A 27,667-nucleotide genomic window follows, 5' to 3' on the forward strand; every position below is an offset into this window, starting at 1 on the left:
GACAAGCTCTTGCAAATGACAAAAAGGGAGTCTAGCGTAAACTTAGCGACACCAGCCTGAGACACACTCTGAGAGTTGTCGATGCAGACAAGAATGTCATACTGCCGTTTGGACGGCTTGGTCCGACGGAGCCAAATTTTATCTTTCCGAAAGTTGGAGGCAATGAACGGAATGACTTTTCTCATGTTTATGCGCTTACCCGTGCGGTAGTCGCCTTTCAGACGCCCCACAGTGGTGGGCTCCAGGATCAGACGTAGCATCTCGCATAGCTGGCTCGCAGGCTCCTCTGAACGTGCGTCAAAGTACCTCCAAAGCCGCTGCACTTCTTGTCGAGTTAGCGATTGCTCGCTGATGCCGGCAGGCAGTCGGCTGGCCGCAGGTAAAAGCGTTTCAACGTCCTCGATTTGCGCACACCGCACCTCGCAGTCGGCGCTCTCGGCCTCTGGCTGTTCCGAGTCGCTCTGGGTCAGGTCTACTAGATCGGGAGACTCGGCTACGTCGTTGTCTGAATTGGCGTCTGCTTCCGTGGGTCGCTCGTCAGTGGTGCCCTGAGGTTTGGAGCCTCCGATGGCGTCTTCAACCTCCACGTTCTGTTCCGAGTCATCTAAATCAGCAGGATCTCGCTCGATCTCAGGCAACGGGTCTTTTCCGGATTCGATAGCCTCGGCGACACCCTCCAATTTACTCTCGTCGTCTTGCTGAAAGGAGGTGCCTTCAGTATCTTCCTCCTTCGCTTCGTCGGCGGCTTCGAGATGGAGCTGCCTCAACCACTCCTGCGTGGCACTAGTGGGCTCGTTAATAGGATTGGGCATCGGATTCTTTTGTTTTTTGAACCTCTCAGAGGTGTCTTTCATCTTAGACATTCCCTGTTGACCACCTGTGGTGGCCTCTGATGATTGCTCCTCCCGACTATCTGCTTGGCTGTCATTGTTCTGTTCCCTGGATTCCTGGGCATTTTTGGCCGAGTCCGCGCCATACGCTTCGTCGTTCCCGTCGTTAACGTCTGGGTTCTGCTGCGCGCTCATGTCATCTTCGGCTCCGGCATGGGCCTCGTCGTCGTCAGGCGGCATCTCGACGTCGTCACCTTTCTCCTCGCCAGCCTCCTCGTTCATATCACCATCTTCTTCATTAGGCTCGTGCAAATCATCAGGCTTCTCATCGTCCTCAAAATCCTCTCCATCTTCGGCAAGATCTTCCCCTTCATCGAATTCGCCATCTTCAACCTCAAGGTCTTCATGATCAGGTTCATCGTCAGCCGCTTCCTCCTTCTGCTCAGCGGCGTCAGGTTTGAAGTCGACAGTGTGCCCTTCATCGTCTCCGTCCTCCTCTTCGCTCGCGTCGCCCTCTTCTTCGCCGCATTCGGCGTCGCCATCCTCCTCCTGCGTTTCCTCCTGTTTCTGTTTGGAGTCTTGGGGGTCGTCGTTGGCGCCGAGCTCCTGCTCCTCCGACTTCTGGCCCGCGGTCTCAATGTTCTCGTCCTTGTCCTCTCCCTTCTCAGGCGGTGCGTCCTCAACGTCCTCCTCCTCATCATCCTTCTTTTTCTTCTCGAGCTGGCCTCCGTTATCAAGGTCAACGGTGTCCTGCTCTACGTCGTGGGGGTTCTCCGAGTCCTCGTCGTCCAGGTCGTCCTGCTGCTTGTCATCCGTCTGCCCATCGAAACCAAAATCAACGTCCACTCCTGTTTCAGTCTCGTCCTTCTGCTTCTCAGGTTCCGATTGCTCCTCGCCCTTGAACCCCTCCATCTGCGTCTGGTCCTCGATTTCGTCAGCGACATCCTTCTCCCCTTGCCCTTCACCCATTCCTGTGCCGTCAACCCAGTCATCGGCCCCTCTCATCGTCTCGCCCTCTTCTTCCTCCTTCTCTCGGCAGTACCCCTTCAGCATCACGAGAGAGACGACGCGTGAGAACTCCACCGCCGTCATCGCCATTCCAGCGAAGGAATCTAGGCAGGAGAGCAAGCACAACGAGGCGTAATGATACACCTCCACCAACTGCGCAAGGTCGGCCTCCTTCACGTCAAACTGGCAGCAGCCCACGTCCAGATCGCACACGAGCGGCTTCAGCGACTCCACCAATGAGGGCAGCGACAGTGACATCAGCATCTTGTAACTCTCTCGGCTAGAGAGCGCTGTTTGCTTGGCAAGTCTGCTGTGCGTTTTTCTAACACAGATCATTGCGTCCCTCCACAGTTTAGACGCCTTCTTCGTGATCCCATCAGAGACGTCCGGCGGCGCAAACGGCGGGTCAGATCTGGAGCGCAGCAAGGTCGCCAGGGGGTTAAACGCCGAGGGCGGGATCTCCAGAATGGCCAACTGCGCGTCATCCACCAGCGTCTGAGCCGCATGAAGGACACTCTGACTCTGATCATTCCATCGCTGCAACACGTCCTGTGACGCAATCACACGCGCATGAGACTCGTCTAACAGTAGCCGACCTTCTGGATGCCGCAAGACGTCGGCTACGCACGCCTCAGTCTTCTCTATGAGCGCCTCGATCCGGGATCGGAAGAGAAGTTCGACGTTTGCACACTCCACAGAGGAGGTATGACAGGCAGGTGGCTGCCAGTTGCTGAGAGGGAAGTCCGACTCCGGCTCCGTCGACCGCACGTCCAACGACGGGTCTCGAGAAATCGCTAGCTTCAAGTCCTGCACTTCATCTGCAGTCTTCAGCAACGAAAGCAGCTGCAGCAGCGTTTCCGTCACCTCCTCCAAGAAGAACGCGTCCCGCCGTAGCCTGGATGCGTCCCGTACTTGGAATGCACCGGCTCTGTGGGCGGCGCAGATGACCTGCGTGCAGTCGGCAAGCGCGGCCAGTGAAGGGGCGAAGTTCAGGATTCCGCCGCGGAATACGGCCGCGGTGTTCAGGATGCCGCCGGCCACCTGCTGCAGCCGCCCAGCCTCCTCGGCCACGTCCTGGTGAACATCGCCAGTTCTGACATTCTTCCGAATACCCAGGAACAAATGGAGCCCATGCTGCGACATAGCCTCCGCTTCGCGCCATTGCTCGCTGGCCGTCTGCATAAGCAGCGAGTCTATGGAAAGGACGAGTGCCTCGACAGAGGAGTCGTCATAGTGCATCGCAATGTCCTGCAGCTTCACCTTGGCCCCTGGACCGCCCAAGACGTGCTCATGGGCAGCGGAGTCCAGAAGATATCGCAGTTGGAAGCCCCACCGCCGATCAGGCGTTATCGCAGCGAACTCCTCTGAGGCAGTTGACATGTCCAACCGAGAAAAGCCGGCCAGTCGAGCGACAAGCTGGTTCTCATCCTCACAGCTTATCGGGCAAACTGCCAAGTCGTCGGTGACCAGGGATAGAAGCGACGCCATCCAGCGCTCCTTCACATTGCTGGGTGTCGTAAACGCGGCCACCATCGACTCGCGGATTTGGCTTCGGATCTCCCGCGCCTCCGCTAGCAGACCCGTAGACCCCACGCAAGGAATTGCCATCAACCCCACAGGCCGCGCGCGCCGGATCCGCAGCGCGTCGGCGAATCGGGGAGGAGATATGGCATCGGTCTTCTCAGCTGTCTCCGCCTTCTTTGGCTGTTTGGCTTCCGCCTCCAGCTTCGCCGCATCCTCAGCACGTCTTTTCGACACCACGCCGTCGAGAACCATCACCACCGGCGGCCTTAGGTGTTCCTCGAAGGCCTTGATGACCTCAGCCAATTTTCGATGCGACCGCTTCGTAGATTCTCGCATTGCCTCCAAATTCTGGAAGTTCCATTTAGTAATCGTTACAAGCTCCTTAACCGCCTTGTCCATCTCTTTGCGACTGACTTGCAGGGCGGCGTCTACTGTGGGCACCCATGCTTGACAATACTTGTAGAAATAGCCGCAACACAGAGCGAGTAGCCGCACACGGGGATGCTCGGCATGCCCAAAGAACCGAGAGAGTGCCAGTGTCATTCGTATTCGTGCGTGGAACTCGCCAAGGGGCTTACTGAGCACACCATGTTCCAGAATCCGCCAAAACACGCAGAAGAACTGCATGTCCTCGCTGTCGTGCGTCATAGTCTCGGCTTGCAGCGCCTCCGGATTTTGACGGGCCAGCTCTTCGGTGTCCATGGACGGCGCGGCGGCCTTTACGAACATCTCCACCAGGTCGGTGAACCAGAGGTAGGCCTTGCGGGCACACGCCTGTTCTCGAAACTCGCGGAGGTATTTCCAGTCGTTCAGTTGATGCCTTCTGAGACGAATCATCTCGCGTTGGATGTCTGAGATCCACGGGGATCGAAGACTTATCTCCTTGTGAGCGAAATCTTCCCAAAGGAGGCACCTGTCGTAGAGGACTTCCAATGTGGCCAATGTTGAGGCAGCAGTCAGTGAGGACAGCGACAGTGACCCCATCCGCTCACAGAACAGTCGCAGAACCGAGAGCGCCGGATGATCTTCGAACTCTGGAATCTTCAGCAACTGTGGAAGGATAAGGAGATGCAATGGATACAAATGAACACTGGGCAACGCAACCTACCTCGTCGACCCGGATGAGCAGCGACTGCACGACATTCCACGACGGAGCCACCAGCGTAGGGTTCGCGTCTGCGTAAAACGAGGAAGCGGCCGACTTGTGCAGCTTCATGGTGTTGCGTAGGGAGCGCTGAAGCTCTTTGAACTTGACCTTGCGAGCTCGTTCGCGCAGGTACTCTTCTCGGTCGACGCGCAGCTGCACCTCCTCGTCCGATTCGCCGGCTAATGGAGCCAAGGCAACGACGGTATCGTCTTTCATGAGCGTTCTGATCAGATGCATCTCCTCCTCGGCCTCCTTCGTCAGCCTTTCCTGCAAAAAGAGCGCCTCTTCCGACCGTAGGGCACCTAGAGTCAGCACATGAAGAGATTCTATGTTCTGTGGAGTGGGCCGCGAGTTCAACGCGTGCCTCATGATCTTGGACGTCACGTGGATTCCGAGGCCCATGGCCTTTTTGTAAGCCAGTTCGGAGGGTGCTTCCCCAACGGGAGCCACAGCGTCGAGCAGCATTTCGACGACATGCTCTACATGCGCGCGGGTGAGCGCGAACGGCCCCTGATTGGTCAAATGGACGGGCGCTGTTCCAATGTCCTTCTCCTCAACGCCGGTTTCATAGTGGTTGTACACCTCCTGGTGACTTCCTAGCGCCGATTCGGGAATCTGAAGTCTATCAAGAACAGAGGTGGAGTCAGCATTCGGAAAAAGCGTATCGAGCAGCTCTTTGCGCTCCTCTTGGCGAGTGCCTTCCCACCAGACATGATTCTCAGTGATTCCCGCCACGTCGGTGGCACGCCCCACGTGATCTTGCAGGAATCCCTGCAGCTTGCGTGTCTCCTCCTCACGCGCGTGCCGCTCGACCTCCACACAGAGGAAGCCGAGGCTGCTCACCAACTTTATCACTGCCTGGGTGGCGCCACGTTCAGACAAGTGCCGGCAGTGGTTATGGTAGGTTGCTAGCCAGCTGAGTCCCCACTGCGTTAGGGTAAGTAGGGACTGGGGATCCAGTATCGGGGACAGGATAGGCTTGAACACGACCCGTCGTTTTAGGTCAGCTACCTTGCTCTGTTGCACCGCTACTGTGATCGCTTCTTCGTTTCTCTCCTCAGTGGCGGTTTCATCGACGGCGAAGTGGATGGACACAGCTTGAGACAACCCCAACAGAGGCTGCTTCCCAAAACAAGCAACGTGGCCAATTAAGGCGTCAGATGTACCCTTGAGTTTGGATTGCAAAGCAACTGCCTCCGGTGAGAGCTGGGAGCACAACTGGTCCATGCCTTGAACCACCATACTTCCGGCTGTCTCAATGGGAATTGCAAGGTCTCGGAAGAAGGGGTACCGCTTGGTAGACCGCTGGACATATCCGCCTAGAAGCTGTCTGAACCGTCCCATGACGGCGAACGCAGCCGGGAAGGCGTCCAGCAGCCCCGCGCTCCCCTCAGTGGCGAACCGCTGCAGAGGGACGGCCAGAGAGTTCCAGATGCCTGAGTTAGGATCAAACACGGCGTCTTGTAGGAAGGCCTTCTGGTCTTGCAGCAGCGAGTGGATCTCGCGTTCCATGTCAAATTGGTGTCCCATCTCACGGCACCACTTCTGGTGGCTGGCCAAGAGGTCCTCCGTGTGAGACGAGGACTCCAGCGATGCAATCGTCCTCTTTAGGCGCTTTGTTTCGCCACGTTGGAGCAGCATCTCAAGAACTGGGTTTGTTTCTTGCACGGGCAGAGTTGGTTCTGCTTCAGATTCCTCGAGGTGCTTCAACATGGAAGTCGGGAGATCGGACCACCGCAGTGGGTCCCGCCTGACGACGTGCTCGCTCAGAACGGATCGAATCCACAGAGCCGTCTGTTTGAAGTCCTCGCCGCAAGCTCCGGATGCCGAAGGCATCCGACCAGTTTCCATGCGGAATAATCTCTGCCGCAGTTCCTCCCTCTCCACCTGGTCCATCTGTAAAGCGAAGTACTCGAGCAATCGAGTTCGCGACTCCAGCAGCACGGAGCTCAGCGCCTTGGACACGGACTGCGAACAGCAAGGGTCCTGGAGGAGTCGCCAAACACCTATGCATGTTTGGAGCAACGGGACCCATATGGAGTCATCGGACGCTTCTGCCAACCGCAGCAGAGATGCGAGAATTGCGCGTGTCATCAGTCCTGTGGGGTTGTTGTCCGTGACCGCAGCCAGCCTCGCCTCGATCGCGAATGTGAGCTCTGGGAGCGGCCTATCTGCCACATCTGGGAAATCCAGAAGCGATGCTACGTGTGGCAGAAGGCTACTCACGTCAGACCAGTTGGCTGACGGTTGCTGGAAGGCCAACCGTCTTTGAAGGAGCCGGAGAGTCCGCCTGATACACGGAAGGTGAACCATTCCACATTCCTTGCTCATTTCCACAAAAGACGCGCCAAACGGACAGACAAAGTCTGCAGAAATAAACGGGGAGACTTCTCCTAGACTCAAGCTACTTGTAGTTGGTACCGAGATCTCCTCCTTAAACACTGGCCCGTACAGAGCCAGGGAGTCCTCCCACGTCACCCACGAAGTAAGTTGTGGGCAGCCGGGCCCTCGCGATGCTTCCGGCGACGGGGTGATCAATTTGAAGGCCAGCGACGAGCATTTCTGCAATAGTCGGTTCGTAATGTCCATGTCGCAGCCGTCTTGGGCCGTCCACAGATAGGCCATCCAGGCGCCTAAAAGTTGCACGAACGTCGGGAGTTCGAAAACTGGCAGGATCTCATCCAGTGGCAGATTCGCCAGAGACAGTAGCTTCACAGCAGATTGGAGTCGTTGCGTGGCGCGTAGCGAGTTATTCCCGGCGTACCGTGAGAAATGACCCACCTCCTCCACCACTGACATCAGAGAGAACAGACCCACGGCCGTGGTAAGCGCCGTGCCTGGGGAGTGCGCCACGCCAGTTAATCGGGAGGTGGTTTGATTAACCGGGCTGCGCAAAGGAGCCAACAGCTGAGTACAAAGCATCGACTGCATGGCGAAAGCCTTGTCGGATTTCCTTTGGTGCTGCAGCGCCTCAGCCACTTCACATAGTCCCAAGAACCGAGTTGCCACTGTCAGGCCTTTCAAGTGAACGCCTTGGTCTGTGAGCCCGTATGAGTATTTCAGTGTCCGAAGCTTCTCAGGAGATAGGGTCGTCAGATACACGGATTCCACAAAGCGCCTATCCGGCAACGCGGCTCCAAACAGACCCGAGACCACCGCCTTCATGATCGCCACCTGGGGTAACTCTCGAGTCGATGGGTAAAAAGCCCTATCGAGAGGCGTCTCCTTCGACACGGCCAAAGAGGCTATGTCCGCCTGGAGGGCAGCCCGCGCCGCTGGCGCCGAGAAAGAAGATCTCGACAGCATGCTGGCCGCGTCCCTGCAGCGGGAAACGCTTCCGCTGAGCTCGTGTTTGTAGGCGATGGCGTTCCCGTCCAAAGCGAATGGGGGCACATCCACAACAAGGTGGTGGAGGAGCCATGACAGACTCCTGAGGGCCAGACTGGCCTGCTCGATCTCGCCGACATCCCACCGAGGATCGATAGTGAACTCCAGTTCCATCCAAAACTGAATTCCGAACACCCCCACCAGCGGTCCCGGAAGCAGCCTTCGCCTTTCCAAGCGTCGGATTGCCTCGACGGCTGTCACGTGTAGTTGACCATTTATGGTGAACGCCGGGTTCTCCAGCGTTTGCCAATGGGGGGAAACACAGAACACGACTGAAGCCTCGTAGAGCCGCGCCCAGGACACGAGGTTCCTGTCGCCATCTACAAAGGCGGCCTGAACTGACGGGTAGCAGGCTGAGGCGGGCAACATAGCTCCCACGGAAGCCACGAGTGCGGGGTGACGAAGCAGGCCCGCAGGTAGGCGGCTGGAAAGAGCCGAGAGCACACGTGGAACGTCCGAGGTCTGGGCGTCCAAGAGCAGTCCTCGGGCCAGGGATGACTTTTCGATGGGACAGTCGACAGCCTCCATCACGGCAAAGCACCGCTCAATCGGATCGTCAACATCCAGGAGCGGCTTGAGCCTGCCAATGAGGTCCTCCGACGAACAAAGTCGCACCCCAGCCCGGAAAATGGCGCGAAGCGGCTCGGCTGTCGGAAGAGCACCTCTGAAGCTCTGGGTGAATGCGGCCCAGGGGTCGTCTCCGAGCGCCAGGAGCCGGACAAGCGACACGATCTGAGACCGGTGGGCCTGGGCTAGGTCCGGAAGCGTCTCGATGGCGGGCATACGGGATCGCACCTGGGGAGAATCGGCAAAGCGGTGAAGTGTAAGGTGAAGCAAGAAGATCAAGGCTGCCATATACGATACGTCGGCAGACCCGTGTTTACGGGCGACTTTGTAGGCGTCGTAGAGGTCGGCGGCAGTCAGCGCTAGCTGTGCCGGTACGACTAGGGTGTCACCGTCCAGAAGAGGTTCCACACCTGGAATGCCCTCCAGTGGAATCTGAGTCAGTATCCGCGCACCAAGGTCATCCCATCCGCTCAGCAGGTCTCGATGAGGCCCGCAAGGGACGCCCCAAAGCGTTGGTAGGCCTATGTCCACCTCGTGGCACCGATTCCGTAGCGCGCGACTTATACCGGTCACGCCTTGCGCCGTGAAGAAGCACCTGAATTCCGGATGCGGCCGGAGCTGCCTCGGCTCTCCGCACTCGGTGATCAGCAGCTCCCCGCCAGCTTCCAGGATGGAATTTAGTCTGTCCAGCACGGCTGCAGGGGCCATGTGGGCGTGGCGAAAAAGCACCCACTGCCCACTTTCCACCGCCCTTACGAAATTACCGTCCACCCAGCCGAATTTTATGGAGTCGCCTGAGGTCTGAAGCTGCTCGAAAGAGCCAAGGAGCTCCACGGCGTCAACAGACTCCGTGAGGAAGATCTCAATGAGCGTCGCGTGGTTCTCCAAAGCGATCTGCCGCACTAACGTCGCCTTGCCGGACATGGGATTCCCAGTGAGTAACACAGGCCACGCCAACTCGATACCAACACGGACCGAATGCGCCACAGCCTCCAACTCCTTCAGCATGAAAGGTTTCGGCGTCGCGATGGGAAGGCAGTCGGATTCCAAAGGCACGTCCGTACGTTCCGGTAGAGGCGGAACAGCGAGCTGCGTCAAGACTGATTCCGGCAGGCCGTGACACAGTATTTCGCGGACAGCGGCTGGTGAGAAGTCAACTCGACACACAAAGGTCTTCCGAATGGCATCGCTCGCGTAGCTCCGGTCACGGGGGCACTTGAGTCTGGACATTGCCAGCATGGCTACCGAGCTGCCAGGGTTGGGTGTGGGCTTGCGCCTCTCCACAAGAGCCAAAATGCGGAGTACGTCCCGAAGATTCCATTCCCAGCTGCCTCTGAAGCTCGCTTGAGAGAAAACGTGGACGACGTCGATAATCTGCTTAATGGTGGTCTCAGCAATGTTGGGGTACATAGCGCATCCGATGCAGTTCAGATCCTCGGAGGAGAGCGCATCAACCATAATCCTAGAGAACCGGTTGAGAAAAGACCGGGGGAGTCCCTTGCGACCTCCTCCCTCACACAGGGGGTTCTGCGTCGCGAATAGTCGGAAGGAAGGCGCACAATGGATAGTTCTGTCGATTTGGGGGACGAAGACCTCTCTGCGGTGGTCTAGCAGCGCGTTCAGAGATTCCAAAACCTGCTGATTCGCCAGATTAAGCTCATCCAGAATGATCCAGCGGCCCTCCTTCATCGCGGTCAACAGTACTCCGTCCTGCCATGCGAACTCCAAGAAATCATCATTGTCTGTCTTGGGGAGCACGTAGCCCAGGAGGTCGCCCACATCAGTGTGTTCGCTGACATTTACCTTTGTGACGGGCTGACCAATGAACTCAGCGAGAGAACAGACAAGGGACGTTTTCCCCACACCAGGACTCCCTTCCAGCAAAACAGCACGAGGGGTGTGCATGGATCTCAGCAGGCGGGTGAGGTTGGCCTTGGTGGTAGGCGACGAGAATGTGAACTTGGGGGGAGGTCTCTCACCTCGACCGGGGCCCGTTGCACAAAACGGCCCCACGCTCACTTCCGTCGCGCTCACGTGTGGGACCCAGTCACCCAAGGATGGTATGCAGCCCAGGAAGGTGCGTGCGCACCAGAGGAGCCTGGCTGTCGCTCTTGACTGGCTAAGCGTCTTGTCGAACGCAGGTACCTCGGCAGCTTCCACAGAAGGGCTAAGAAGAACCAAGCCGATAGATTTACCGTTGCCCAGCAGCTCGTTGCCGGTTCCCAGGCCGTCCACCAGCGTTGAGAGTCCGCCATGGACGAAGCCCTCTGCGCAGTCACCCTTCCAGGAGTGAACGAAGTCTGCCCAAACCAGCGCCTCTCTGATGCTTACAGGGTGTCGTGCTTCACTGTTGAACCACACGATCATCTCCTGGATTGCTCTGCCAAGGGAAGCCCTCATGGGCAGCTCAGGCAGCCGTGACGCCAGCAGCTCCCGCATATCGGAGGAATCGAACTCCACCGCGGGACACCACAGCTCAGTCATCCGATCGCGTAGGGCGGGACTGAGCTCTTTTTTGCCGTAGTCACCGCCAGGGTTCATTGTAGCGAAAATTCTGAAAGTGGCGTGGGCCTTAACATGCTCCACCTCGTTCTCTGGCATGCTCCGGAGCGCGTCTAACAGCAAGGAAGCCCTCTCTTCATCAGTGCGCTGCTGAGATGTGGAGCCCTTCTCCACCAGCGTCAGGAATCGTGAGGGCTCCAAAACGGAGTTAAACCGCTCGAGGACGGCATCGTCTGTCAGCGAGATCTCGTCCAGCAGGAAGTAGTTCCCTTGTCGCATTGACGATGTCAGAGGCCCATCCTGCCATTGAAACATGGCCAACGCCTTCTGTTTTGCGTTCACCCGCCGTCGCTTGCGGCCATCCTCCTCCACAGTGAAATCAGAGGACTGTGTGGGGGTCAACGAACCAATAATGTCTGCTGTCTCCGTGTTCTGGTGACAATTCAGAATCTTGAGAGGTCGATCATGCAGCCAGGCCAGTACCTGAATGGCAGTCGTCTTACCAGCGCCAGTTTCACCGCATACGAGAACGGGCTCGTCGTAGAGAATACATCTCTGGACGAGACCCACCAGACGGCACATGCCCTCTGTGAACGTGAGGAGGCCTCGAGAAGTCAAGCACGACGGCAGTTCCTCCGTAGGCGTGTTCGTGACCGCCTCCTGAAACATCGACATGACGTTCAGCACCACAGCATCGGTGACCCAGTTGACTTCGAACTCCTTGTTCACGCACTTTCGAAGCACGTTCATGACCAATGTCTTATCACCCTCGTCGCGCAGGCTCTCAGCGAAGAGAAAGTAGCCCTCGCGGGCGAGCTCTCGCGTGATCTCCTGATCGTTCCAGCCCTCGTCAGCACGTTGAATGTTGCGGAAGGAAGACCACCTCCGTCCCCATCGGAGAAGTCCTCGAATTGTCATTACTTCCGAGTTGAAGACCGCAGACGACAGACGAATCTTGTGGAGCTCATTGTAGACGGCAACCATTCTCTTGCAGTCTGAGGTCGGCAGCTGACACCGCTTCTCAAGCAGCGTCTGCAGCTCTGCCAGTGTCTTGGAGGACACGTGGACTTCCACAAAGCGGTTCCGTAACGCGCGGCTGAGCACCTTGCGTCCTCCGTAGACGTTCCCAGCAGGGTTTTGGGTGGCGAAGAGCATGAAGTCATCGTGAGCGCGGACGATGGCGCCTGTGCCGGGTACCACCAGCTCGCGGTTGTCGTCCAGTAAACGGTTAAGGGACTCTAAAACCTCGGAGGGAGCGAGGTTCAGCTCGTCCAGCACGATCCAGTCGCCGTTCCGCGCAGCCTTCACCAAAGGTCCCTCTTCGAAGACCATCAAACCGGTGACGGGGTCAGGGACGTGCTGACCAATATACTCTTGGATATCCGTGTGCTCGTGGTTGTTGATTCTCAGGAACGTGTGACCTGTAAGACGGCACAGGTACTCCACCAGTGATGTCTTTCCGGCACTGGTGAGCCCTTCCAGTAGCAGCGGGTACCTTCCTCCGCTCAGGAGTCGAGCGCACTCGCCCACCTGCTTCCGAACGCTCTCGGTAACGATAAATTCGCGCTCGGCAACCTCAATTCGCAGCGGAAGCGGCCCCCTCTTAATTGGATGGCCCTCGACAAGTACGTAGTCGTCGTGGATTTCTACGCTGGCCCGAGTTAGAGGATCGGGGACTTCCGCCTTCGCTTGACGGAAGCGCTGCTTGTCAGGCTTCGCATCGGCTTTGGAGGCTAGCAGGGGCCGGGGCTTCATGCCGTGCTCGGCCAAGAGTAGCATCAGGGAGGTCACAGACTCCGGCTGCAACGGCGAGCCAATCATGGCCATGACACCCTCAGCTACTGCCTCCGGTAACTTTAGCTTCAGGTGCTTTCGGTCGGAGACCGAGACAGCAAACTGCAGGATTCGAGTAAGCGTTCTGAGCGATACAGTGGGGGCGTCTCCAAAGGAACAAACAAAACGTCCGGAGTTAAGAATTTCGTGGCGCATTGCTTGGTAAAACTTTACCAGACGTGGACCAACGGAACGGATAGCACTCTCCACCTGCATAGCTTTCTCGTCGCGGTTCTTCCGTCGAAGGTGCACTCGCACAACCATTTCCAGGTCACTCGCCAATTGCAGCTCATCCACGAAGATTTCGGTAAACCGTTGGCGGACGCTTCGAGGTAGATCCTTCTTCCCAACGTTAGCGCCGGCCACGGGTCCGTGGATTGCAGGAGGATTCATGCAGGCGAACACCCGAAAGTCGGGATGCCTCTCAACAATACGGCCTCCGTCCTCAATCACCACGAACCCGGAACCCTCCTGTGAATCTGCCGGGTCAAACAACGAGTGAAGTCGGTGCAACACGTCCAGCGGAGCCAGGTTAATCTCGTCCAAAACCAGCCACATGCCTTCACGAAGCGCCTTAACCAACAAGCCCTCTTGGTACCTGAATTCGATGGCTTGCTTCCGCTTTTCGGGAGGAAGGTTGATGTAAAGGCTCAGGCGTTCGGTCACCCCCTCCGCCTGCTGCCGGAAGGCGAGCCACTCCAGTGCCAGCGAGTCCACATCACCCTCTCCTTTGCTGAATTTGCCGCGGAAGAAGTCTTCAAACGTGGACGACACCCGCACCATATTACTGAGGTACTCCTTCCACTTCTGCCCAGTGTAGAGCTTCTCCAGGCCCATGACAAGCTTAAGGCACCCGGCCGAGTCCATGCCTCGGTCTCGACTTCGCTGCATTAGGCCGAGCCACAGCTCTCTCAACCCGTGCACAGGCCCTAGTGTGTCTATCGGCGATACCTGGCCGAGGATGTCGCTCGCATCCGACTGATCGTTGAAGTTGTAGACGACGAATCGTTCCTGCGGAATGCACTGTTGTCGAGCGAACTCCTGCACCAGGGCTGTCTTGCCTGTGCCTGTGTCGCCAACGAGCAGCACTGGCTCTCCGCACACGTAGCATGCCTCGAGGTTTTCCAAGAGCTTGGCCTGCACAGATGTCATAGCGAAGGTGGATTCGGAGGACTTGGTCTCGGGAAGGAGGGTGCGCCATGTATCGCCAAGGCTGTCGAAGTCGGACCCAGAGTGGGTGAGATTCAGGCTCCAGGCGAAATTGGACGCTAGTCGCGTGCGAAGGTCCCTGGAACACATCAGTCAGGTCTAAGACACAGGTAAGGCCAGAGACCACCTACGGATTTTGAATGGAAGCGGCAAAAACTTGCTGGGCGCAGACGACTGCTTTACGCTTAGAGTCGGAGTTCCACCTGAGGAACGGGTTAGGGTTAGACTGGGGTTTCGGAAGGTTTTTGCTGCGAATAAGCATTTGAAGCCGAGAGCAAAGGACGAAAAGTTGACGGATCGACACGGGCCGGGTTTCGCCTGTGTTAAGAATAGTCGGCGCTCACCTCGACACAGTGAGTGGAACGAAGTCACCATCGCAACGTAGGCGTTGGAGAGGAGCTCACTGACTCCGCTTAGTTCAGGGAACTTTACAGAGATAACATCGTTCACAGCGGATTCGGTCATCAGAGGGCAAACGCCTTGATGCCACCCTAACAGAAGTGGGGGTAGTTGAATGTCTGAGGAGACGTCCTGCTCAGCGCGCACTACCTTCAAGCTGGGCCGCGACACGGTGCCAAACAACGCAAAGTTGGCATGAGCATCCACTGAAACATGTCGCTCAGACACGAAGAGACTTCGGTGGGTGGTGAGCTCCGAAAGCTTCGCCAATACCTCTGAGTTCGCCTGGTCGACATCCTCAATGACGATCCATTGACCCGACTTCATAGCGGAGGCCAACACACCGTCCTGCCACTCAAAAGAGCCCAGTTCTTTAGCGCTGACCCACGACCCAAGCAAGACTTTGCTGTCGACGGAGTCGTCCAGAGAAAGCCAGAGGATCGGTGCCAGGTCCAACTCAGCGTGCAGCATGGACCAAAGCTGCTTGATTAGGAAGCTCTTGCCCCCTCCGCTGGGCCCGCTCAACAGGAAGGGTGTACCTAGGCCCAGTACACACAGAGCCATTTGGCGGAGAATGTCCACGTTCAGAACTGCTCGGGAGCGCTCACTTTCGATATTCTCCAGCCTTTGGAGAAGATCGCGCATCGAGCGGAGCTGTAAAGGCTCCATTACGGCGTTAATGAGGAATTTTGCGCTGGCACCGCTACACCGATCTCTAGAGAAAGAAGCAGCAAGATTATTTTGTATTGAAACTAGCAAGAGTTCTCTTGGTCGTTGATGTTGTCCGCGTTGATGCGGGTCAGATCCAACTGCTCCCCCGTGATCCGCTCGTACATGCTCACAACGTCGGCCGTAGCAGACTCGAAGTGCGACGTGGCGTCGTAGGACTTGGAGACAAATACATGCGAGGCCTGCCCGTCGTCGACAGCGTCGTATAGTATGCTGCGCTTCACGAACATCCGCTCAATGGGGGCGAGGAGTTTTAGCCCAGGCTGTAGTTCCTCAAGGGGGTCGTTGGTCTCCACTGTGGTAGAAACGATTGCAATGTACTTTCCTTCGAATGCCACCCCATGAGAAGAGGACACAAGAGTGATGTACACATCTGCGTGGGATGATTGGCTGCAACTCACCATCTTTACGGTTTAGCTGGTTCTGAGGCAGGATGATCTGACACGAGTTTCGGCCGCTTGTCTCTGCTACAGGGTGGTCGAGGATGCAAATCGCTCGAATGACCTCTCCCGTACGCCGGCGTCTATGCGGCTCAGCGTAACTGGGATCGCAGACAACCTTCCCTGCCAAGGCAACCTGTCCATTTTCCCCAATGACGCGAGTTACTTTGCCGGCGACGTCATATTCGAACCCAGAAATGGGGGTGTTCAGCATGTACACGCCTCCGTGTAGTGCCGAGAGGCGACTAAAGCTCTCAGGGAGCCCTCCCAACCCGTAGATGGGGTAAATGAAGGGCGATTTCCCATACCGAGCCAGCGAGTACAGGTACAGCTGAATGCGTGTGAGCGTCTCCCCACACGGACGTCGGAGGTAACTATCGTCTGGGTACAGGGCGACAGCATGCCCAATGAACTCGATAGTGGTGTCAGCGAGCCCGAAGGAATCGAAAACGCTGCTCATCGGGGTCTTCTCCGGATCAAAAACAGAAGACCCGTTCTTGTGCGTCGTAGGATCTCGCAGCTCCCAATGAGCAACGAACACCGAAAATAGGCGGAATCTGTTCTTCTCAAGCAGGCTCATTAAAGGACTGGTTAGGCCCTCCTTTTCAGTTGCGGGCACTTTGTGGATGTATTTTTCGCTCGTCAACCAACCTTTCTTCTGATGGGCGTAGACGTAAGTGCCTTCCACTACCTGCCATTCCAGGTACTTGGTCACACCCGTATGTAGTAGGATTTTAACTAGGCGGCCACAGGCCATGACGAATTTGGGGATCAAATCCACGTTCCAATGACGGTTAGCACCGTACTCCACCGGTGGCTTCTCGCCTTCCCCGAGTTCCTCGTAGAGGTTGCTAAGCGTCAGAGAAGCGGTCTCCCCTCCATAATATCCGTTGCGGTCCACATGAAGAACCTTCAGCCCCTTTTTCGACAGCAATCCTGAGAGAATGCACTCCTTTAACCCGGTGCCGCAAACCACCACGTCATAATGGGAGCCGTCCATGTCGAAATTGTCTGATTGTGCAACCTTTTCAGGCTCTTGCGGGGCAGCTGAGGTTGAAAACGGGTCGCCGCTCAACGCGACCCACAGTTGAATCGGCGCATTTCAGTCATGACACGGCATCATCACGATTCACAGTTGAACGGCGCATCTCAGTCATGACACGCCCTCGGTGGCCAACTCTTGAGTATCAGGAGCCCTCCAACCGCTGCCAAAAACGGTATGCACATCACTCCACACATGCTTGACAAAGGCGGCTGCAGATTGCCCCAGACGTTCTCTTTCAACGGCACGTAAAACTCTGTGGGGCACTCGCCGAAGTCATAAATCCACCCTGGAATCCCGTCGTAGTTACAAACCTTCTCCCTGCCGTGGAGATACTTTCCGCTGAAGCAGTACCCATCTGCCAAGCCATCGGGAATGAGCTCGACGTCCGTCTCCCACCCCAGCACATTCATCAAGTCCACTCTTTGGAGTACCTTGGTCATGTCCAGAAAGGCCTGGTTGACCACCACGTCTCCGCTGAGGAGCCATTCGTCGTACGGGTCGTCGCCCAGAGCCTTGCGTCGTTCCAGATACTCACCCAGCAGCTCGTTGATGGCTGCTCTGCCACCAGTGGTGTCGCACCAGAGACAGTTGAAGTTGGACAGACACTCGTGGCACGTTCGGTGCGCTGAACAGTTGATGGACCCATAAAACCCCAGGTTCACCCAGCAGTTCTCCTCTCCTGTAACGGGGGACAGAACCAGGTTAGGGTCCACATCGGGGGGTGGGTGAATGGTGGACACGCAACGCTCTAAATCCAGCGCCCAACCGCAGTCCAGCCGGAGGGAGAAGGCCGTGGAGAGGCACATGGCGCAGTCCGCCTCCATGTCGTTCTGTTCACAGGTTGTCATTAGTCAATTTCAGTGTGAAAAGCAAAACTTTCTGTTCACAGGTTGGCAATTTAGTGCACCCGCTGATGATTACACACACATCGCTGGGCTACGACGACGCTCTGACGTCGTGTCTCAGAACGTCCATCTGAGCTTTCCGCAGATAGTCTTGATTACGATGACGGTACTCCCATTTGATCTGGGGGTCCGCGGCATATTCTGTGTGAAGCGAGCAGCAGTTCCTACGCTCATCTGGTGTGGCCAATAGGTTTTGAATCCGGCGGAGCCACGCATTCAGGTTCATTCCCTGACACCACTTTGTCATGCTGTGTCGTTTCCGCCCGGAGCCCACTCCATACAGATCAGACCGCCCTCTGTGACATTCAGATGGAAGATTGGAGTGATGAAATGAACCTCTGGGGGTGAAAACGGATATGAATCAGGAAGCACGATAGCCAGATCAAATCGCTTCCCTTCGTACACAGAGTTGTCTGCCAAATCGAAGGATGCTGTCAGCTGATACGAATCATCCGCCATCACCCGAATGTTGAATGGATTCTCGGTCTTCAACTGTTCGAGCTCCTGAGTTGGGCCAGCACACCTCCCCACCCACTGCACGCGCGCTGGTACTAGACGCATGAGCTAATTTGAATTGCGTCTAAAAACCTAGTTTTACGAATGACTTCCTCGGCGTCGAGTTCGGATCGCGGTTTCGGCTCATCCATTGGTAAGAACCCTCAAGTGCAACAACTTTTCGTGCGGCTCTCACAGGTAGGTGTTCTTATTGTTTTCTACTCATACTCCCCCAGGAAATCAACGAGAAGCAGCCCGCCAACCCTGTCTTCTTCATCTGTGACTTCCTCTGCAAGCACTACCCACACCTGCTGCCAGGCTTCTCGTCCATCTGGAACGGGGATCCCGAGCTGGAGAAGGACCGTCTGCAGGTTGTAGAGTTTTTTCGGTTTCAAAAGCTGCCCACGGAGATTGCGTCCCATTTCACGAACGCAGGCTTTGACACGCTTGAGACACTATGCACATTGACCGTGGAAAACCTGGACGAGATCGAGCGATTCAACCAGACCAGGTGGTTGCCTGGACATAAAGTGCGGCTCCAGCAGTCCTTCTCTGACATTGCAGGCCGCGTACGCGCCTTCCGACAGGAGAGGGAGAAGATGCTACATATTGCGCGGGTGACTACAGGTCACTGCGACCACCCAGCAGTCCTAACCAGAACGAATATGCCCCCAGGACAAGCGCTGCCAGCTATCACCTCCGGTCCCTCACCTATCCCGAAAGTCAACGTTCTTGCGCCGAGTCAGCAGGATACGCGGTTAACCGCCCCTCCCATGGCAGGAGTCACCATGAGCACCACTGGCACATCGCGACCTCTTTTCGTGAACCCCATGTGATGACAGTGTGAAGACCAGCGCTTAGTTTAATCAGGATGTACAGAGGAACTACTTTTCTCAATGAATTCCGTTGCTCAAAGAGCCGACTGAAGGTAACTTCGGAGGTGCTGGTTACACAAAAAAGTAGAGTACAAGCATGTATTGGTGAGAAGTTTGCTGTCACGAGATTTCAAAATGCGTAGCAAAACGTCTTGAGTTGCTACCAGTGTACGGTCCTCGGTGTCTCTAGAGGCGTTGATAAGCCGCCTCGTCAAGTCCAGTCCGTAGGCTGACAGCCTTGCTATCTGTTGCTCGACGGACGCATCCTCTGGAGCTATGTGGGGATAGCGCTCTTGCACTCCAGCCTCGCCAATGCCGACGAAGCGAGTTAAGATTTCCACCACCAGGTTCCGTTGAGTCAGCGGGTCCGAGGCAGCCGCTATCCAGGCTCCCTCAGAGTCCAACGACAAGCTGAAATCCATACTGTCCGTTCAAATCCCCGATTTCTCATGCCTTCCCGAAAAGCGTACGTGGGACGACTCCACACGTTCCGGAACGAAGACGAGCATCAGCAGAGCCCTCCAGCGCCAGAACAGCCTGCGCCAGAGAAATCAGCGTCTTCAGCGCCGTATTGGATCTGGGGTGGGCTATCTGCTCTGTTTATTGGGTTGGTGGGAGGTCTGGGAACCTACGCGTGGCGGAAACGACGGAAGGTGAATATCATTTAATCTCGATTGTATTTTTGTATTGTTTTGTTGTCTTCCAAAATGGTTTCTGCAGAAGCGAAAGCAAGCCATTGCACTGGCCTCGCAAAAGCAACCTATGCTGCCTGGCCGCGTTCGCATCCCTGTCGCCCATCAGCGTGTGGTTAGACGGCAGTCCTGGGAGTCGATCAGCTCCGACGAAACCGTCCACGACAACGTAGGAATGACCACCACCTTGGAAGGAGGTCATCCGTACTTCACGGAGAACTCTCGTTACACGCTCACTGGGGATCGCGCCTGTGGTTGCCTCGCCGATGATGACGTCAAAGTTACGGTGAAGATCACCCCCGGCGAGGAAGGCGGCCTTCAGGTAAGTCCCGATCTTTTATGATGGGTTGACGTGTTCCAGACATACCCAAATGTGACTGTAAACGGCGTTCCTGCTCGCTGAAAATTTTTCGTTTAGCGCTCAACAGTGGCTTGGAACAACTGCAAGTAGGCGCTCCACCACCTTTCGTAGATAAACCGTTTGTCTTGCTCGTCCACGGATTGCAGTACTCGTACGACTGCCAGTGATTGCTCAATTTCATGTTTGGAGAAGAACTTCGCTGCGTCTGCACGGTGACGCTGCGTCACCCCCTCCAAAGCTGCCGCCTTTCTGCATCCGCGATCCTCATCGCGCTCACCGGCTTATGTGGGCCAGGACCTCCTGCACGGCCCAACCTCGCACGACCTGCCGCCTATCGAAATCTGGCTCCATAGCCTGCTCGATCAAACGGGCCCACAGCGACGGCAACACCGGTGAACGCATGGCAGATACGCTGGTTAGGAGGCGATAGGGAACTCACAGGGCTCCCCAGTCCGCGAGCCGCTGTTGTAAGATACCGAGATGCTTCTCCTGGTACTCGAAGGTGTAGTCGGTAGGTGCGTCGATCTCGTAGGATTGGTGGAACAGCTCAGCTGAAAATTCCCAGGTGTCTCGCGTTAGCGATCTATTGATTCGTGCCAGGATTTTGAATGATTGTGGCTTCACGTCTGGGTAGGTCCGAAGTACCTCGCTCCCTGAATCCGACAGCAGCACCACATCGGCTAGTAGGAGCATCAGTCGCAGCAAGGCCGCTTCCGTGGCCAGGTTCGTGCCTAGCCTGCCGAATCCTTGGCAGTCTATAACGGCCAATGCGAACGGCACTTCCGCAGGCTTCACGACGGCGACATACGCTCCCGGAGTGCTCCCCTCAGGCCGTCTTGCAGAGGGAAAACGTACGCGCAGCGCGAGCAGTTGGTTAAGGAAGTGTGACAGCCCTGATTGGGACGATCCAAGCGAGCATACAGTGACCATCGGGTATGACAGATCGGACACCAGCTGGAGGGAGTCGACATCTGTAAATAGAATGGCCGAAACCCACTGATGCTCAGACGCTCTTCGTTAGCTCGCCGATCGACATGCACCAACGGATTCGGCGGCACCAGCAATCCATCGGCCCAGCTTAAGCAGCCGGTGCTCGGTCTACAAGTCGGGCCGGAATAGGACGCTGCACTAACAGTTGGTCGGCGGTCCACAGTCAAAACAGGGCCGGCAATTACTGTTGCGGGGCCTGTGTTCTCAGTTCGGGAGTTGTCTGGTATTGAGATGGACGGGGCTGTGTTTTGCACACAGTTTACGCACTGTCCTTGTCGTCGTCGCGATAATGTCGCCACATAATATTTTGCCGGAGATAACAGACTTCAATCAGGCTTCTGTTCCTGGCGTCTTCGTTCCTGTCGTGCCTGCAACCTTTTGCTCGCTCTGACAGGCTTGCTGGGTCCGAAGGCGTCACGTGCTCGCGGATGATCGGGTTCACCAGAGGCTTGACATTTGATGGGCTTTTTCGGCGCGGGAGGGCCTGGGTTGCCCTTGACACTACTGCTCATCGATCTACCAGCCTCCGAGCTGGACCTGACACTTCCGCTTGCCTTGACGCTGCTGCTTCTCGATCTGCTGGCATCGGGGCTGGCTTTGGAGCTTCTGCCTGCCGGTCGCACCTCGGGGCTCGCCTTGACGCTACTGCTTCTCGACCTGCTAGCGGCGCTGGCCTTCGGGCTTGCGCGCGCTTCTGGGCTCGCTTTGACGCTGCGAGTTTCGGGACTCGCCTTGGCGCTGCGAGTTTCAGGGCTCGCCTTGGCGCTGCGAGTTTCAGGGCTCGCCTTGGCGCTGCGAGTTTCGGGGCTCGCCTTGGCGCTACTGCTTCTCGATCTGTTGGCGTTGGGGCTGGCTGTGGCGCTATTGACTACTGGTCGCACCTCTGGGGTGGCCTTCGCGCAGTTGCCAGCCTCCCGTGCCTGGCTTGGCTGCACGTCAGCAGGTGGGGTGGTCTTCGCGCTGTTCCCAGCCTCCCGTGCCTGGCTTGCCTGCACGTCAGCAGGTTTGGCCTCCCGTCGACGCAATCGTCCCTGCCGTCGGCGCTCCTTTTCCGCACGTCGCAGATCTCGGTGCTCCTTGCGTTCCTCACGCGTGAGAGTTTCCAGGTCGATTTGGTTTTCCTCGCGTTTTGTTTTCTTTGCCAAGCGGACGACTCCCTGGCCATCGGGTGGCCTTTTTCGGGAGGCCTCCGAGGGCTTCACCACTGCACGTCTCGGAATGGCATCTGGTGCTCCCTTCGGACTACTCTCTGACGACACACGAGAGGTGGCTGGTGCTCCTTTCGGACTGCTGTCTGAAGACACATGAGCGGTGGCTGGGGACGTGGTTGGTTGCGGAGGCGGCACAGTCGCCTGGCAGCGTCGGAGGCACTGTTGGAAGGCCTCCACACGCCCTAAGACGCATGGCGTGACGTAGGGCCCCAGACTGAATCGGGAGCCCGTCACGGATACGGCGGAACCGAGCACAGCCTCGTCAAACTCCCCGGAGGTCAAGGGCGCTCGCATCAGAGAGGCAGGTACGTTGATGGTGCACTGGTCGCCTGGCGACACCCAACAGTCACGGACCTCCGTGGACGGAAAGATCAGGACACCAGTACCAAGGGACAGGTTCCAGAAGCACTCTTTGGGACCCTGCACTTTGGATGACAGCTGTCGGAGGGAGTTGAAAAACACGCTGCTTGTAGGAGGGCCTAGTCACTCACTTTAGCGCTGCCATACAATCTTGCGAGACGCGAGGAAGGTAAACGGTGAGCTGGGCGTTGGGAGCTGACTGAGGTGGGCGAGAGGCCAACCCCGACGACAGCCTTGGGCACAGTCGCTCCGTGACGCTGACTAGCCCCACTGGGTCCGCGAACGCGAACAGCCTTCGGCCAGAGAAGTGGGCATAACCTTGTGTGAGCCGGTCCCACAACTTTCGTGCGGCTTCCGGTCCGTCAAACTCCACAACCACCAAGGAACCACGCCGACCGGCATCAGACCTCACGTCAGCCCTTGCCGTTCGCCTAACGACCTTTCTAGCGCGGGCGTTGGGAGTGCCAAGCCGACCTGTGAAAGCCTCCAAAAAACTGTCGCTGCTAGCTGCTCTCTCAGGCGGAGGCGGCTTCCGTGGGAGGGCACTTGTCACTGGAGACGGCATTCCCACTGCGTAACAGTTGGTTATACCCAACTGCCTGCGAAGGCTCTCGACACCTTCGCAGGACGAGGATGACTCTGTCTCGCCCAGCGCCTGCAGCAAAAAGGTCAGATACGCCTGCGACGACGCCAGTCTGGGCAGCCCCACCACCAGAAGCCGGCAACACCCAGCTATCCATGTTGTGTTGAGTACCAGTCGCTCCAGAGACAACTCCGTGTGCAGGACACGCCCCTCTAGGTGTTGCACAAACCAAGGTAAGAAGGAGTCCAAGTCTTCGAGAGGGCTGATCACCTCTTGTGGAAATGGCCGCGAGACCACTTTCGGCCATAGTTGCGTCCGGAAGAGATCCAGAGTGGAGTAAACAGACTCCTCCATCAGAAGATACTTGGCTAGGCATGTGAGCGTTGTCAGATGTCGGATCCGACTCACCATGTCGGGTTGCAAGATGCCCAGCTGGCTGAGGAAACTTCCTCTATCCAGCCCACGGCAGCTGCCTTTCAAATGCAGATGCGTACTTGGCAACACCTCCGGGTCCTTCACAAACTGCCGTATGTCATGGACCTCCACGCCATCCTCCTCTGTGACCACCACCTTAGCCCCCACAGGCGGCAGCTGCCCGTACCCCGGTTCCCCCAGGACCTCCAGGACCCGCCCGTCAAGGGGGTGGTTTAGGGGGTCGTGACCTAGAGCACTGGGCGTTTTCAGCGGGATAATTCGCACCATCGTACTTTTCGGCAATTAATTGAAGGGAATAATTCGACTACGGAATGCTCCAATGATGGCTGCGAGCCCAAACTATTTATCCCAGGTGTGACTGGCCCCACAGATGCCCCACACTTGATGCTGGTGGAAATGATCATTTCCCCTACTCTCAGATGAATTATGACCTCAGCAATTACCGCTGTTCAGGCGGGACCTGTCAGCCAGGCCTTGCTATAGCGTACGCTGTCTGGAACATCCCTCGCTGTATGCGGGGTAAGTTAGACAGCGGAGATTGTCAATGTGGCGCGGCTTTGCAATCTACCTTCAGACTATGAGGCCTTGCTATAATGTTCGCTCTCTGGAACGTCCTCCGCTGTATGCGGAGTAAGTTAGACAGCGGATATATCTCTATCTACATGATGAGCTACTAAAGTCAAAGATATTTCTATCAACGTGATGCGGCAAGACATCAGACTATGAGGCCTTGCCGTAACGTACTCCCTCTGGAGCATTCCACGTTGTATGCGGAGATATGGTAGTCTATCGGGATCTGTCATGAGGTCCAGCTCCACGTCTCTTGCGAAAAAAACTGTCCAGTCGAAGTAAGCGTAGATCTTTCACTTTATTAAAATTAAGGATTTGAGATGGCCAGAGTAAGTGAATGTTTGCCCTGACTACAGGCTGTGTCGTCTGCATCCCTCGAGGAGCCGCTGTTGCCGAAAGAAAAAAAGGTCACTAAAAGCACTAGGAGCACTAAGAGCACCAAAAGTACTAAGGGTACCAAGGCTACGAAGAGCACCAAAAGCACGAAGAGCACCAAGAACGAAGCATCAAACGCGTCCAAAAAGAAACCTTCATCAAAACAAAAAGACAAGAAGCCGGCAAAGACTGCGAAAACCATAACGAAGAGAACTGCGAAGCGCACTTTGGTCAAGAAAACCGAGGGGAAGCGGGCGACGAGCAAGGCGAAAGCGACAGACGCGGAGCCCCAAGGTGCCGAGAAGTTCTTCAAGGCCGGCCAGCGCAACGTGACGCCCCCCAATGGTGACGGCACACGAGGCTTCTACGAAAGTCTCCTAGCAGAAAACCCCAAGTCCATCATCGCGATCAAGTGGTGCGTGGAGAACGGCTGTTTGATGGGCACACAGCACAAGGATACCCTCCACACGTACCAGGTCCTCAAGGAGCTTGGTGGCTTTAAGGGTCGTGTTGGTGGCCTCCGACCAGATATCATCAACAGTCTTGAGAAGGGTCTGGCTAAAGAGAGGAAGGTCAGGTGAAGTCATCCGGGGCCAGGCACTTTCTGCCGTCCCCAACACACCGCACGGCAGCCTCCTCGCAGCGCGCAACGATTGCGGCAGGCGTCCCGAGTTGAAGCGGATGTATGTGGGAGCTTGATCTCGCGGTGACGAACTTCAAGAAGATCGCTTTGGCTGTGGCTTCACAGAGCGGCTTCAGACTGAGTGTCGCCAGATGTCGGTGGGGCTTCAGCAGTCTCGAGTCCACTGAGGTCACGCTGCTCACGGGGATCACCACCACTGCGCATGGTGGGAGGTGCCGAGTCCACTGCAGAAAAACAGCACATAGACGCCTGTGCAACGCGGAGCGTGTTTCGCCGTTTGCAAACAGCCGCCCACCCTCCAAGTACGCCTCCTCCTGGCGGCTTGCTGTGACGACCGCCTCTGCGCCCTCGAACACGAGTACGCTTCGCGGAACCATCGCGACACTTCGTAGAAGAGAGGTTAGCGCACGCTCACTGTCTCCAAGGATAGGGCGGGTGACGGTGCCCAGGTCGAAACTCAGGTGCAATGCGCCCGCCTCCTCCGCCAGGACGCGACCAACGAACGACTTGCCAGCCCCTGCGCCGCCTTCCACGAACACCAAGGAGGCCTCCGACCCTGAGCGTAATGTCTGGACTAGCCCTTCCAACTGGATTGTCGTGTTTACGTCCCATACCCCTGATTTGAGGCCGGTAAGTCGCTGGCCGGCGGAGTCCAAGGGTGGGCACCGCGGAGCGTGAGTCACCACATGAGACCGCAGGTTCAGCACACCTTTCCCCATCTTCCAGGCCTCGGCGACGTGCCGCCAGCCCACTGCGTGGCCCTCCAACAAGGCCGCCACGCTCGCGTCGTTGGCCAGCGGCAGGAAGTCGCCTGGCAACAGACCGGCCGTTTCGTCAGCCAGCAACTGGGGGCAGTCCTCACCTAGGTGGTGCCGGAGAATGTGGAGCCTATCTTGGCTGCTGTACTGATGGGCTTTCGGCATCGCCACCTGGAAGTGTGCCGCCGGAGGCACCAAGCCCACGCATACGACGAGAACAGGTCGCGTGGTCCAGTGCAGCGAGGCATGCAGCAGTATCTCCTCGTTTGGAGGTCGCCACTCGTCGAAGACTACAACAGTGACTCGAAAGAAGGCTTCCATGATTGTGTCCTTCGCAGTGATAGATACATCCGGCCATTGGCCCTCCTTGACCCAAACCACATCACAGTCCTGCTGCTTACAAAGGACTTCTCGGCACAGAAAGGTTTTTCCGGAGCCTTTCTCACCGGATATCCAAATCCACTGCGGAAACCTGGCTACTCCCGTGTGGCTGCAGACAGCCCTCTCCTCCGTCGCCAGAATTGCAAGCTGCGTGAACGAAGCAAGTACGTTGGTCAGCGATGCAACCGCAGCCTGCTGAATCACCACCATTCTCGAAAAAGTGGTATAAGCAAAATATTCTCTGCAAATCACGATCGGTGAAGGTTTGATGAGCACGTAGAGCGTTCGCCAGAGTGCTGTGAGACCCGTAAAGGTCGAATTTCGGTATGGCCCCAAAGAAAGCTGCCAAGGCCACAGCCAAAAAGGCTACTGAGCCCAAGACGCCTACGACTCCTAAGAAGCCAGTCGATACTGACGCGAGCGACCCTCTCACTCCCATGTCCATTCGGTCGATCAGTCACCCAAGCATGCGAGGTTTCGTGGGTACTGCATCCAAACCTGCTTCGAGACCGAAATTCGCACCCAACGTCACGGCCGGCGTGGCGCTACAGAGCGCCAAGAACCCTCTAACGGAGGAGCGACACGTGGATGTTGGCGGGCAGCTGGTCAGTCGTCTGCTGTCGAAGAACCGAACCCAGGTCTCTTCTCCCAAAGCTGCTGCGAAACGCGCTGTGCACAAAGTTGACCAGGCCGCACTGGACCGCCTCGACAAGCAGCGCCAGTCGGCCATCCACAAGGCCCAAGGAGGACGAAAAAAGGGCGCGGGTTCAAGCAAGGACCTGACCGACCTCGCGTGGGCTGCGGACAGCGACAAATGGTCCTCCTACCGACCCATTGCCCTGCCTTTTGTCCAACGAGAGTTGGAGGAGACCAAACGCACCTCCCGTCCATGCGCTGTGCACGTAGACGAAGCCAACCGGAACGCTGCCAAGATGCTTTTCGAGCGCTCCGCGTTCGACGAACACGACTTTGACATGTCCACCGACGGGTGGCTGCTGGTGCAGCTCCCTCGGTCGTTGCCCCAACTCGACATCGCCAAAATCAAGGCACGAGAGCACGAGCGGCAGGCGCATTTGAATGCCCAGCTCGGCAAACCTGCTCTGCAGGACCCCACCCCTGCCACTGACACGGCGACCGACTACCAGGCCAGCACGTTGTCTGGGCTGCCCGCCGGGAGACTGGGCCGCCTTCGAATTCGACAAAGCGGGAAGGTGGAGCTGGTACTGGGAGAAGAGGAGAACGCGCTGTGCCTAGACGTCAACATGGGCTGCGAGTGCAACTTTTTCCAGCAAGCTGGGTGTCTGATCGAGGCAAACCAGGAGTTCGTGTTCCTTGGCTCAGTCGGTAAACGTATGGTTGCCACCATCGATGTGGAGTCGTTGACTAATTAGAATTCCGGTTACAGATCTGTCA

The 27,667-nt window shown here is 56.9% G+C and overlaps 11 protein-coding genes across 19 annotated transcripts; 4 read left to right on the forward strand and 7 right to left on the reverse strand.

Annotated features, from left to right (window-relative positions):
* Window positions 1-15,075, reverse strand: KVP17_002882 (uncharacterized protein; the record flags this gene model as incomplete). Of its 4 annotated transcripts, XM_068519603.1 has the most annotated exons (4): window positions 1-4,412; window positions 4,471-14,086; window positions 14,139-14,325; window positions 14,352-15,075. In XM_068519603.1, coding segments are annotated over 4 exons (14,939 nt in total), but the record flags the coding sequence as incomplete, so codon positions are not given. The 4 variants fall into 4 exon arrangements, with proteins under 4 accessions (XP_068376792.1, XP_068376793.1, XP_068376794.1 ...); XM_068519604.1 differs by lacking the exons at window positions 4,471-14,086; window positions 14,139-14,325; window positions 14,352-15,075 and having other exon boundaries at window positions 4-4,346; XM_068519605.1 differs by lacking the exons at window positions 14,139-14,325; window positions 14,352-15,075 and having other exon boundaries at window positions 4,351-14,097.
* An 83-nt stretch (window positions 15,076-15,158) lies between these two features.
* KVP17_002890 (uncharacterized protein) lies at window positions 15,159-16,575 on the reverse strand (the record flags this gene model as incomplete). Its single annotated transcript, XM_068519616.1, has 2 exons — window positions 15,159-15,508; window positions 15,537-16,575. 2 exons carry the CDS (start codon window positions 16,573-16,575, stop codon window positions 15,159-15,161), a joined length of 1,389 nt encoding a protein of 462 aa, XP_068376804.1.
* Window positions 16,576-16,724: 149 nt separating this feature from the next.
* Window positions 16,725-17,468, reverse strand: KVP17_002887 (uncharacterized protein; the record flags this gene model as incomplete). Its single annotated transcript, XM_068519612.1, has 1 exon — window positions 16,725-17,468. The coding sequence occupies one exon, from the start codon at window positions 17,466-17,468 to the stop codon at window positions 16,725-16,727; it is 744 nt and encodes a 247-aa protein (XP_068376801.1).
* Window positions 17,469-17,556: 88 nt separating this feature from the next.
* Window positions 17,557-18,086, reverse strand: KVP17_002884 (uncharacterized protein; the record flags this gene model as incomplete). Of its 2 annotated transcripts, XM_068519608.1 has the most annotated exons (3): window positions 17,557-17,666; window positions 17,694-17,773; window positions 17,800-18,086. In XM_068519608.1, the coding sequence occupies 3 exons, from the start codon at window positions 18,084-18,086 to the stop codon at window positions 17,557-17,559; spliced, it is 477 nt and encodes a 158-aa protein (XP_068376797.1). The 2 variants fall into 2 exon arrangements, with proteins under 2 accessions (XP_068376797.1, XP_068376798.1); XM_068519609.1 differs by lacking the exon at window positions 17,557-17,666 and having other exon boundaries at window positions 17,769-18,086.
* Window positions 18,087-18,125: 39 nt separating this feature from the next.
* On the forward strand, window positions 18,126-18,856 carry KVP17_002886 (uncharacterized protein; the record flags this gene model as incomplete). The annotated part of the gene is made up of 2 exons (XM_068519611.1): window positions 18,126-18,218; window positions 18,257-18,856. The coding sequence occupies 2 exons, from the start codon at window positions 18,126-18,128 to the stop codon at window positions 18,854-18,856; spliced, it is 693 nt and encodes a 230-aa protein (XP_068376800.1).
* A 74-nt stretch (window positions 18,857-18,930) lies between these two features.
* On the reverse strand, window positions 18,931-19,317 carry KVP17_002885 (uncharacterized protein; the record flags this gene model as incomplete). The annotated part of the gene is made up of 1 exon (XM_068519610.1): window positions 18,931-19,317. One exon carries the CDS (start codon window positions 19,315-19,317, stop codon window positions 18,931-18,933), a length of 387 nt encoding a protein of 128 aa, XP_068376799.1.
* A 340-nt stretch (window positions 19,318-19,657) lies between these two features.
* On the forward strand, window positions 19,658-19,930 carry KVP17_002888 (uncharacterized protein; the record flags this gene model as incomplete). Its single annotated transcript, XM_068519613.1, has 1 exon — window positions 19,658-19,930. The coding sequence occupies one exon, from the start codon at window positions 19,658-19,660 to the stop codon at window positions 19,928-19,930; it is 273 nt and encodes a 90-aa protein (XP_068376802.1).
* A 71-nt stretch (window positions 19,931-20,001) lies between these two features.
* KVP17_002881 (uncharacterized protein) lies at window positions 20,002-23,794 on the reverse strand (the record flags this gene model as incomplete). 4 transcript variants are annotated; one of them, XM_068519601.1, is made up of 6 exons in its annotated part: window positions 20,002-20,197; window positions 20,226-20,360; window positions 20,388-20,919; window positions 20,946-21,179; window positions 21,357-22,612; window positions 22,641-23,794. In XM_068519601.1, the coding sequence occupies 6 exons, from the start codon at window positions 23,792-23,794 to the stop codon at window positions 20,002-20,004; spliced, it is 3,507 nt and encodes a 1,168-aa protein (XP_068376790.1). The 4 variants fall into 4 exon arrangements, with proteins under 4 accessions (XP_068376790.1, XP_068376787.1, XP_068376789.1 ...); XM_068519598.1 differs by lacking the exons at window positions 20,002-20,197; window positions 20,226-20,360; window positions 20,946-21,179; window positions 21,357-22,612; window positions 22,641-23,794 and having other exon boundaries at window positions 20,384-20,878; XM_068519600.1 differs by lacking the exons at window positions 20,002-20,197; window positions 20,226-20,360; window positions 20,388-20,919; window positions 20,946-21,179; window positions 22,641-23,794 and having other exon boundaries at window positions 21,265-22,443.
* Window positions 23,795-24,417: 623 nt separating this feature from the next.
* On the forward strand, window positions 24,418-25,053 carry KVP17_005274 (uncharacterized protein; the record flags this gene model as incomplete). Its single annotated transcript, XM_068515079.1, has 2 exons — window positions 24,418-24,426; window positions 24,454-25,053. The coding sequence occupies 2 exons, from the start codon at window positions 24,418-24,420 to the stop codon at window positions 25,051-25,053; spliced, it is 609 nt and encodes a 202-aa protein (XP_068376805.1).
* KVP17_002883 (uncharacterized protein) lies at window positions 25,046-26,464 on the reverse strand (the record flags this gene model as incomplete). 2 transcript variants are annotated; one of them, XM_068519606.1, is made up of 2 exons in its annotated part: window positions 25,215-25,339; window positions 25,411-26,464. In XM_068519606.1, 2 exons carry the CDS (start codon window positions 26,462-26,464, stop codon window positions 25,215-25,217), a joined length of 1,179 nt encoding a protein of 392 aa, XP_068376795.1. The 2 variants fall into 2 exon arrangements, with proteins under 2 accessions (XP_068376796.1, XP_068376795.1); XM_068519607.1 differs by having other exon boundaries at window positions 25,046-26,464.
* Window positions 26,465-26,580: 116 nt separating this feature from the next.
* Window positions 26,581-27,645, forward strand: KVP17_002889 (uncharacterized protein; the record flags this gene model as incomplete). The annotated part of the gene is made up of 1 exon (XM_068519614.1): window positions 26,581-27,645. The coding sequence occupies one exon, from the start codon at window positions 26,581-26,583 to the stop codon at window positions 27,643-27,645; it is 1,065 nt and encodes a 354-aa protein (XP_068376803.1).
* Between the last annotated feature and the right edge of the window lie 22 nt (window positions 27,646-27,667).

Source organism: the organism of the source record quoted next (assembly GCF_019968985.1).
Source record: "MAG: Porospora cf. gigantea B chromosome Unknown PgB_NODE_227_length_27667_cov_116.243, whole genome shotgun sequence".
In the NCBI taxonomy this organism is placed as follows: domain Eukaryota; phylum Apicomplexa; class Conoidasida; order Eugregarinorida; family Porosporidae; genus Porospora; species Porospora cf. gigantea B.